Source organism: Astatotilapia calliptera, chromosome 12 (genome assembly GCF_900246225.1).
Source record: "Astatotilapia calliptera chromosome 12, fAstCal1.2, whole genome shotgun sequence".
NCBI classification, from domain to species: domain Eukaryota; kingdom Metazoa; phylum Chordata; class Actinopteri; order Cichliformes; family Cichlidae; genus Astatotilapia; species Astatotilapia calliptera.
The window spans coordinates 38,629,641-38,640,441 of NC_039313.1; the positions used below are offsets into that span (position 1 = coordinate 38,629,641).

Consider the following 10,801-nt stretch of genomic DNA (forward strand, 5'->3'; position numbering starts at 1 on the left):
AAAACACCGCGTATTAGATACACACGTGCACCGAGCGTATCTCGGTGCAAAGCGCGTGTCTTACCCAGAATAATGGCAGAAGTCTAAAAATTAACAGTGCCGGGGAGTCTGTGTCACACATTGATTGTCATGATGATTATCAGTGGTGATGAGAGTTAGGCAAAAAGGATACAAGCGACAGCTACGTTTGTGATTCTCGAGTCCCAGGGAGGGGTTTCGTACATTACAACGCGCACATAGTTGCAAAAGAGCCCTCTCTACAGACTCCGTGCATATACGGACTTGACATGGATTGGTACGACGGGGTGCATTTGAAAGACAGGACTTTTACGGCGCACGAAAGGGACTCACTCGAACGGCACGCTCGTGTGTCGAGTGTAAAAACTAAAAATGGAGAGACGATGGGAGTAAAAGGAACCGTTGTCAAGAGGCCAATGGACTTGAAGTTAACACATTATCATCACATGAATGCCTTGGTGGCTTTACTCTCCTGTCACACGGACCAGAGTTGCGAGTCTATCATTTGTTACCCCGGACGAGAAATACGGAGCGGTAACCCAAAATGACACGGAAGACCACACGTGTACCAACTGTACCTCCATCGTCATTCCTGTCAGATACACGCAGAGGGAACTGCTGATGTAAAAGAACAACAACTTGCCGTTTTACGAGAAGACAAGACTAAGAACTTCTTTGAACGATTTGATGTGTCACCGTGACTTTTTGTGCCGCTGAATAGTAGTAATAATGCGATGAATCTTAATGTCCTTTCCTTTTGTCTTTGCGCGGTGTTAGATAAAATTCGAACATATTGCTTGATGTTGTTGTTGATGTTGATGTTGCACTGCTATGCCTGAGTTCCAGTGTCTGTGACATTTTCACATTTCACGAGTACTTGTCTGTCTGACATGAAAGACCCCAATAAACGTTATGGCTTTCTCCACTTTGGCGATGTTGGTGCTTTTTGTTTTTTACAACTTTACAACAGTGACAAATGTTGAACTATGCCTGAGTTCCAGTGTGTGTGTGTGTGTGTGTGTGTGTGTGTGTGTGTGTGTGTGTGTGTGTATTCATCCTTCATTTATTGTTATTTCACGTTCAAAACACCTATACACAACAATACCATAACGGGTTCAATTAACACGGTGTGTTCTGTTGAAACCTTGACACATTTCAAACGCTATCCGTCATTCCACCGTAACCTCTCGTGGCGGACACAGAGTCTTGTTTCTTTGGTGCATTACACGTCCAATAGCAACTGTGACGAGAACAACGATCACACCCAAGCTCAATCCAATTATTAGTCTAACATATCTGGTCTGCTTGCCGCCTGTGTGATCTCTAGGGACAACTATCAGCTTGAAAATGCCAATAGTTTCCACGGCTCGCTTTGTACGAGATCTTCGTGTGGTCAGAACAGAACAGCTGTACGTTCCCGCATCACCAAATGTCACATTCTGAAGAATCAAAGACAGGTCTCCCTCGTTCATTCCTCTGTCTTGGAAATCCACTCGCTCCTTGAAGGATGGGTGTTGGCCGTCTGGTACAAAACAGTTGTCACGATACAGAAGCACATATTCAGCACGCATCAGATCAGTTCTCGTCCACTCTACGCCCACAATGATGGTCCTCGCGTATGAACATCGACACGGTAGAGTCACAACCCTTTGCCTACTCTCTGCTGTGACAGCAGTGAGATCGTCCGTGACGTTGATCAGTTGACAGCACACGACGACAATCACAAAGGGTAGCCTTCCGATGGTGCGTACGTCTCCCGTGTCACCGCCGGATTTCAAATGTGTTGTTTATGTTTCCTGCGAGGTATATATACACAGACACTGTCACCACACACATCGCACTACATGCATACCGTCGTTACAATGCCAGGTACTCATCGACTCACCGTACGCCATCCCAGGGTGGCGTTCCCCGACTCTAAGATCGACAAACTCTCTAGACTCTACAGCCCCAGGCTAGACAAAATTATGAAAAGGCACGTGCTCTCGAGCTCAATGACGACCAAGATGACCGCGGACGAGAAGCCTAAACTGCACACGTTACTGCCGTATATAAAGCTTTTGGAGGTGGAAGACCTGGGTGCGCTGAGCACGGACGGGTTTCAGCTGTGTCAGTTTTGGTCGAGATATTACACGAACAGGGATTACCTGTGCTGGCCGTGGTACGTGCAAGTGGATCGCACCGCTGACTTAGGGTGGACGTTGACCCTTTTGATGGAAGACGACACGATGGATATAGAGCGCTTCACTGAGCAGTTGTGGAAAGCTTACAAAGAATACTTCACGCTCAGCTGGATACCAGGAGAGGCAGATCGACACACCGACTGCCGGTTTGAAGACAACCGCTGGAAACTCGTAAGCGCGGCGATCGACAAAGACCTACGGGAGTTGGTGGATGACCGCTTTAGTGTGGTGCCTCGTTTAGGTGATGTTTTCCGTGAGACGGAATCGCAGCAAGCTACTTGCCTGCTGTGGTGTGACACCAACCAAGACGCCTTGAAGTGGAACACCTTTTTGTTTTGGTATCCAGAACGCCAGAGATGAAATGGGATTCAGTGAGGCGTGTCCACAATTGAGCTGTGCTGTGTGTAACATACAACAACGACAACACCGGCTACGGTGCTTGTGGAAGCGATGATAAACCTACTAAGAATGTCCTTTGTGTAACATGCAGTGTACCTACATGACTTGTGAACATAAACATCGGACCACACTAATAAAAAGAAACCACACAAACCCTGTGTGTGTCACCTTGATTTTATTTGCTGTTGCCAACATTCACATTCACAATAACATCGGGAGCGACACATATACATTTCACTGGTTACGGTGCGCAGTCTACGAGTCTGTAGCTCGAAACACTTTATAGCCTTTCCATTCGTCCGTCAGTCCGTATATGTGCATGTTATGTGACATGAGTATCAGGCCAATACTGTGCTTTGTAGCAACTGGTATGTCTGGATCACTAAGCATCTTGCGAATTGTGCCGACCTGGCTACACTATCCAGCCGACCTGGCTACATTTTCCAGCCGACCTGGCTACACTTTCCAGCCGACCTGGCTACATTTTCCAGCCGACCTGGCTACACTTTCCAGCCGACCTGGCTACACTTTCCAGCCGACCTGGCTACACTTTCCAGCCGACCTGGCTACACTTTCCAGCCGACCTGGCTACACTTGCCAGCCGACCTGGCTACATTTGCCAGCCGACCTGGCTACACTTTCCAGCCGACCTGGCTACACTTTCCAGCCGACCTGGCTACATTTTCCAGCCGACCTGGCTACACTATCCAGCCGACCTGGCTACATTTTCCAGCCGACCTGGCTACACTTTCCAGCCGACCTGGCTACATTTGCCAGCCGACCTGGCTACACTTTCCAGCCGACCTGGCTACACTTTCCAGCCGACCTGGCTACACTATCCAGCCGACCTGGCTACATTTTCCAGCCGACCTGGCTACACTATCCAGCCGACCTGGCTACACTATCCAGCCGACCTGGCTACACTTGCCAGCCGACCTGGCTACACTTTCCAGCCGACCTGGCTACACTTGCCAGCCGACCTGGCTACATTTTTCAGCCGACCTGGCTACACTTTCCGGCCGACCTGGCTACACTTTCCAGCCGACCTGGCTACACTATCCAGCCGACCTGGCTACACTTGCCAGCCGACCTGGCTACACTATCCAGCCGACCTGGCTACACTATCCAGCCGACCTGGCTACATTTTCCAGCCGACCTGGCTACACTATCCGGCCGACCTGGCTACATTTTCCAGCCGACCTGGCTACACTATCCAGCCGACCTGGCTACATTTGCCAGCCGACCTGGCTACATTTTTCAGCCGACCTGGCTACACTTTCCAGCCGACCTGGCTACACTTTCCAGCCGACCTGGCTACACTTTCCAGCCGACCTGGCTACACTTTCCAGCCGACCTGGCTACACTTTCCAGCCGACCTGGCTACACTTTCCAGCCGACCTGGCTACACTTGCCAGCCGACCTGGCTACATTTTTCAGCCGACCTGGCTACACTTTCCAGCCGACCTGGATACACTTTCCAGCCGACCTGGCTACACTATCCAGCCGACCTGGCTACATTTTTCAGCCGACCTGGCTACACTTTCCAGCCGACCTGGCTACACTTTCCAGCCGACCTGGCTACACTATCCAGCCGACCTGGCTACATTTGAGAGCCGACCTGGCTACACTATCCAGCCGACCTGGCTACATTTTCCAGCCGACCTGGCTACACTTTCCAGCCGACCTGGCTACACTTTCCAGCCGACCTGGCTACACTTTCCAGCCGACCTGGCTACACTTGCCAGCCGACCTGGCTACATTTGAGAGCCGACCTGGCTACACTATCCAGCCGACCTGGCTACACTATCCAGCCGACCTGGCTACATTTTCCAGCCGACCTGGCTACACTATCCAGCCGACCTGGCTACACTTTCCAGCCGACCTGGCTACACTATCCAGCCGACCTGGCTACACTTGCCAGCCGACCTGGCTACACTTTTCAGCCGACCTGGCAACACTTGCCAGCCGACCTGGCTACATTTTTCAGCCGACCTGGCTACATTTTTCCAGCCGACACTGGGCTACACTATCCAGCCCGAACCTGGGGTATAATGCTTCATGTAATGAACGTGTGATGATCGCATTTGGACCATTCTCGGTGCGATCACTTGAGCAAATATGGGCCATGTTAAGCTGGCTGTCCTTTGTGTGTCTGGTGCACTTCCAATAATGTCTTTGTCTCTTGACTCAAAAGGTTTGTAGTCACTCCTTAAAACAGCTTTTGTTGACGATTGCATGTTTTGTGAACCTCGCTTTAACGCCGTTTTTGTTTCGGATGCAAAAGACATTGGTACATTGTACTAGATACGAACGTTAATGTTTGTACACCCTTTAATGCGAATAACTAACCAAAATGTGTTTCTCTCGTTTAGCTGACACATACGTAACGGCGATATGTGGACAAGACGTGGTTCTTCGCTGTCAGGATACTACAGCGAGTCCAGTTACCCTGGTGGAGTGGCGGAAATCAACCGTATCCAGTTGTTACCTGTACTTCTTTCGAAATCTACGTTCTGTACGACAACTACCAATGTGACATGTTTAAAGGCCGAGTGAAGCTGCTCGAGCCGTCCGTGGGAAACGGAAAACTGGTCTGTGATTCTAAGGAACGTCAGTGTAGCCGACTCAGGGCTATATACGTGTGAGCTTACAGCCAGAAACACAACAACTGGCCAGATTGACGTAGTGTCCGAGGGACGTGTCAACCTCACAGTCTCAGAGCTCACAACGGCTCCTTTTTCACACTCTCCACAACCTAGAGGCCGCCCTGGTATTATAGCAGCCCTGATCCTGTTGCTGACCGTCATCGCCGTGTTGTGTGGTGTAGTGTGGATCCGCGCAAACCAAAAACACAAGACCCCTGAGGGCGAAACGTGTTCCAATGTATGAGTCTGACCACGTAATGAAATGTATCTGTACCAAGGGCTTTGCAGAGGTACTCGTTGGTATCATGTATAAAAAAAAATAAAGACACTGTGCTGCAATGTGTAATGGTTGTTATTTTATTTGTCAAATACAGTCAAACACCACGCTTCACACTCGTGATGGTACACCACATGTCTACACAACCAAAGTCCCCGCTTGGGGGGTTACAGTCTCCAACCAGCGTTCTGGGAAGATACCGAAGGCGTGTAGGTTGTACACGGCCAGAATCAACGATATGCTGGCCTTCGCCTCGTCGGGTAGTTGTGGGCATTCAAAGAGGCATCTGAGCGCACCCACCTTCCCCTCGGTGGTTTCATACATGTGATATAGCATATATTCTTCATCGGGTAAGATCAGCTGTTCTTGAACCATGAGGTCGACTGCGTCATCTACAGTCGTGATTTTATCCAGGAAGCTGCGTTCTCTGACTGCACGTCGGAACCTCGGCAGCGACGAGCCGATCATCTGCTCGACAGCGCCGGTTAACTTGAACTGTGTCAGTTTTCGTTCTGCGGAGATATAGAGACATAAGTATACAAGCAACAAGGTGTTCGTTCAACACAATGTTTTTTTTTTTTATTTGCAACGAAAAGAAATACAGTACCTGTCTTTCCCTGCGGTCCCCGGTCCACCAAGTCCTGGTAAAAGTAGGGATTGAGTTCATGGACCGCTGACAGTAACACTTTGGCTCGGACCTCATCCTGCAAGCTGTATTCGACAAGGGCACGTAGGCGATGCACATGGTTTGGTATTTTCGTCATAGCAGTTGCATCTAGGTCCTGGTCCCCGTCGGTGTATCTGTCAAAAATACTTTCGGTTATGTGAGTGCACCGCTCTGCAATGTCATGCTTCCACGACCTGAGTTGTTCCACAGCCATAATAACGGTACCGTGTTCCTATAACAATAGCTACTGTCGATTACTCGTACGACTTTAGGGTAGCTTTATCTGACAATGAACAGGTTCCCAGCAGATTCACACAGTGGCCGACCTGTAGGTCGGCAGCTCCGACCTGGCAGCGCAAAACTGGCCGACCTGTAGGTCGGGAGCCGCCGACCTGCAGCGCAAAGCTGGCCGACCTGTAGGTCGGGAGCTGCCGACCTGCAGCGCAAAACTGGCCGACCTGTAGGTCGGGAGCCGCCGACCTGCAGCGCAAAGCTGGCCGACCTGTAGGTCGGGAGCCGCCGACCTGGCTACTGTCGCTCTCGGTCGGAGGTGAAGTGCATGTAATGTTCGCATGGGCCATTCTCGGTGGAGCATTGATAAATATGGCCACGTTAAGCTGGTTGTCCTTGTGGTTGTTGATGTGCTCTACATTCCTGTCTTTGTCTGTCATCACAAATGGTTCGTAGTCACTCCCAAAACACGATTGTGTACATGCATTTCTCCCAAGCCGCTTGAATGTTGTTTGTTTCCTTGCTGGAAACACTGTCCATTGTACATCAAACGTAGTGTTGTAACCTTTATTTGAATAACTAACCAAATGTGTTCTCTCGTTTAGCTGACACAGACGTAACCGCGATATGTAACAAGATGTGGTTCTTCACTGTGAGAATACTGCAGTGGGTCCAATTACCCTGGTGGAGTGGCGGAACCACCCTTACGTGATTGTTACCTTCTACTTCTTTCAACATGGACGTTCTTACAACAACTACCAATGTGACATGTTTACAGACCGAGTGCAATTGCTCCACCCGTCCATGAGTAATGTGAACTGGGTCTGTGATTCTAAGGAATGTCAGTGTAGCCGACACTGGGCTATATTTGTGTGAGCTTACAGCCCATCAAAGCACAACAACTGTGAGCCGTGTCAACCTCACAGTCTCAGAGTGCCACAAAGGCTCCTTTTTCGCACTCTCCACAACCTAGAGCGCCGCCCCGGTGTAATAGCCACCCTGATCCTGTTGCTGATCGCCATCGCCGTGTTGTGTGTTGGTTAGTGTGGATCCGCAACAAACCAAAAACGCAAGACCCCCTGAGGGTGAAACGTGTTCCAATGTATGCGTCTGACCACGTAATGAAAATGTATCGGGTGTCAAGGTTTGTGTATATGTGCGTGTTGGTATCATGTATCAAAAAGGAAAACACCGGCCAATGGCAAATAAAGTACTGCAATGTGTAATGGTTGTCATTTTATTGTCACATACAGTCAAACACCACGCTTACACCCATGCTAATACACCACATGTCTACACAGCCAAAGCCCTAGCTTTAGGATTACAATCAATCTCCAACAAGCTATAAGGGTCGTCGGTGAAGATGCCAAAGACGTCCAGGTTGTACACGGCCAGAACCAGCGAGATGCTGGGCCTTGGTGTCGTCGGGTACCGTGGGGCATCCAAAGAGGTATCTGAGTGCACGCACCTTCCCCGCGGTGGTTTTATATATGTGATATAGCATATATTGTTCATCGGGTAAGATCAAGTCTACTTGCCGGACCAGGATAGTCAGAGAGGCTCGTCGACAGTCGTGATGATGTCCAGCCGGCTGCGGTTCCTGATGGCACCACATCATGGAACATAAACGTGGCAGGTGGAGATCGAGGCATAGCGCTTGGCCGCATGGGTTTAACTTGAACATGTGTCCAGGTTTTCGTTCTGCGGAGAAATAGACATCACAAGAAACACAGCACACATGACCGCAATCCGACAGCCAACACTTGTCCTTTCCACACGATGTGCAAGTCCTGGAGGTTACGCCTGCGGTTGTAATAGTTTTTTTGCCAACGTGTTGCTTGCAAAGAGGACATGTGATCAGCATGGCCTCTTTGTTTCCCAAAGAGGTTATGCACGCTTGGCAACAAAGGTGGCCACACTCTAGGTAGACGTCGCTTTCCTCTCGGCAGACCGTGCATTCGTAAGGGTATGTGAACACGTGATCCTCATCAGGTGGGGGAGTTGTTGTACCTACCGAGCACACGAAACAACTGTAAGCGACTATGACACAGACACCCACGCACAACACCACAGCCTGAGTTGTTCCACAGCCATAACTGTACCTACGTGGGGTGGCAGTGTATCTGTATACGCGAATGGTTATTCGAGAGATATAGCAATAGTGCGCTACCCCGAAAATGGCGACATCAGCTGCGTGCACGTTATGGCCGTCATCGTAAGATGCGGCGAGTCGACAATCAGCGAGAAACCGACCGTCGTTCCTCAGCACATCGGCGATCGTGGACAGCGGGTCGCTGTAATATAACACGGTGGGTAAGGTTGGGTTGGAGTCCTCTTGGGTTAGACCATCGTCCAGGAGCGACGCGCCTCTCGGTACATTCTGCGGTGTCGTATGTATAGAGTACGGCTTGTTTTTCATGGTGCGGTGCTTTGTGCGAACTTTCAGGTGTTTCATGCGATGATCGAACGTGTCCTTAGCCCCCGCTGTGAACCGGCCAGTTATCATACCTGGAGTGGCCTCCGTGTAGATGAGGTCCATGCCATGGTCAGTCAAGGCTATACAGGGAGAGTTGGATGACAGGGACATGGTGTCGTTCCACACCGTATCACAATGTATGTCGTATCTCTTCAGCAGGTCTCGGATGCACATAGGTTCATCGCATCGGATTTGCAGCAACTTAGTATCGCCCGAGTGGCTTTTGACGAGAAGAGTCACGCTATGGGGTTCCTGCACAGGGGGATACATTGCAATTATTATTATTATTATTATTATTATTATTATTATTATTATTATTATTATTATTATTATTATTATTATCATCATTGTTGTTATTATGTAGACACACATAGCTTACAGTGGGTCAACAGCACCACGACACAAAATAAAACCACCTTACATGTTTACAATGCAGCTGGAAGATAGTGTGAGAATCACAGGCGGTTGTTTTGGCATCCTTCTTCCAACCCTTAGCAGCGACAAGGGCATTGCAGTCATTCACGTGTCTGTAGAACGACGAGCCGGAGCACGGAGTCGTCAGTGTAGTGTAGGTATGTGACACTGTTTTGCTTGCGTCTACATAGGAGTCGAGGATTGTATCAAACCAACCCTCCGTCATAACGACACAACTAGGGTCTACCCACAGATTTTTTGCTCGGCGTAGCAGTTGTTTCTTGATGGCATTAGCCGACAGGGTGTCGATTTGCATGCACACTATCGTCAAATGTTGAGTTGGCAGTTGATAGGCTTCTGCTTCCCATCTTGTCAGGCTCCACTTTCTAACACCTGAATCCTCGGGCGACCACACATTAATGTGAGCTTTAGGTTCCCAGCACCATCGAATGGCCAACGTTATGTACTCCATGGTTGTCAGCCAGCTATAAGTGGGGAAACAGCCTGTGGTGGTGTTTGGGTTTGTTGCACTACAAAAGAGTCTAGCTGAAAACACACTGTGTTACCTCTAAGCTACGAAACTTAAATGTATCTGGGGTTGAGCAGACTCCAAGCGATCTGGTTATATTAGCACGGGTCCAGCCGACCTGGCTACACTATCCAGCCGACCTGGCTACACTATCCAGCCGACCTGGCTACACTATCCAGCCGACCTGGCTGCATTTTCCAGCCGACCTGGCTACACTGTGGTGTTTGGGTTTGTTGCACTACAAAAGAGTCTAGCTGAAAACACACTGTGTTACCTCTAAGCTACGAAACTTAAATGTATCTGGGGTTGAGCAGACTCCAAGCGATCTGGTTATATTAGCACGGGTCCAGCCGACCTGGCTGCACTATCCAGCCGACCTGGCTGCACTATCCAGCCGACCTGGCTGCACTATCCAGCCGACCTGGCTGCACTATCCAGCCGACCTGGCTGCATTTCCACATGGCTACATCCAGCCGACCTGGCTACACTATCCAGCCGACCTGGCTGCACTATCCAGCCGACCTGGCTGCACTATCCAGCCGACCTGGCTGCATTTTCCAGCCGACCTGGCTACACTATCCAGCCGACCTGGCTACACTATCCAGCCGACCTGGCTACACTATCCAGCCGACCTGGCTGCACTTTCCAGCCGACCTGGCTACACTATCCAGCCGACCTGGCTACACTATCCAGCCGACCTGGCTACACTATCCAGCCGACCTGGCTACACTATCCAGCCGACCTGGCTGCACTATCCAGCCGACCTGGCTGCATTTTCCAGCCGACCTGGCTACACTATCCAGCCGACCTGGCTACACTATCCAGCCGACCTGGCTGCATTTTCCAGCCGACCTGGCTGCATTTTCCAGCCGACCTGGCTACACTATCCAGCCGACCTGGCTGCACTATCCAGCCGACCTGGCTACACTTTCCAGCCGACCTGGCTACACTTTCCAGCCGAC

General features: G+C 50.2%; 1 protein-coding gene across 1 annotated transcript; it reads right to left on the reverse strand.

Annotated features, from left to right (window-relative positions):
- Window positions 1-6,443: 6,443 nt before the first annotated feature.
- LOC113034069 (uncharacterized) lies at window positions 6,444-10,154 on the reverse strand. The gene is made up of 6 exons (XM_026188363.1): window positions 9,318-10,154; window positions 8,527-9,148; window positions 8,340-8,430; window positions 7,955-8,121; window positions 7,746-7,874; window positions 6,444-6,853 (listed from the first exon to the last, which is right to left on the reverse strand). The coding sequence occupies exons 1-6, from the start codon at window positions 9,780-9,782 to the stop codon at window positions 6,444-6,446; spliced, it is 1,884 nt and encodes a 627-aa protein (XP_026044148.1). The 5' UTR covers window positions 9,783-10,154.
- Between the last annotated feature and the right edge of the window lie 647 nt (window positions 10,155-10,801).

Coding starts and splice junctions, on each gene's coding strand:
- LOC113034069 (XM_026188363.1), bottom strand. CDS start 9,782: ATGGAGTACATAACGTTGGCCATTCGATGGTGCTGGGAACCTAAAGCT. Junction 8,122..8,339: donor GAAAGCGACGTCTACCTAGA/GTGTGGCCACCT, acceptor ATTTCTCCGCAG/AACGAAAACCTGGACACATG. Junction 7,875..7,954: donor TGACTATCCTGGTCCGGCAA/GTAGACTTGATC, acceptor GCGTGCACTCAG/ATACCTCTTTGGATGCCCCA.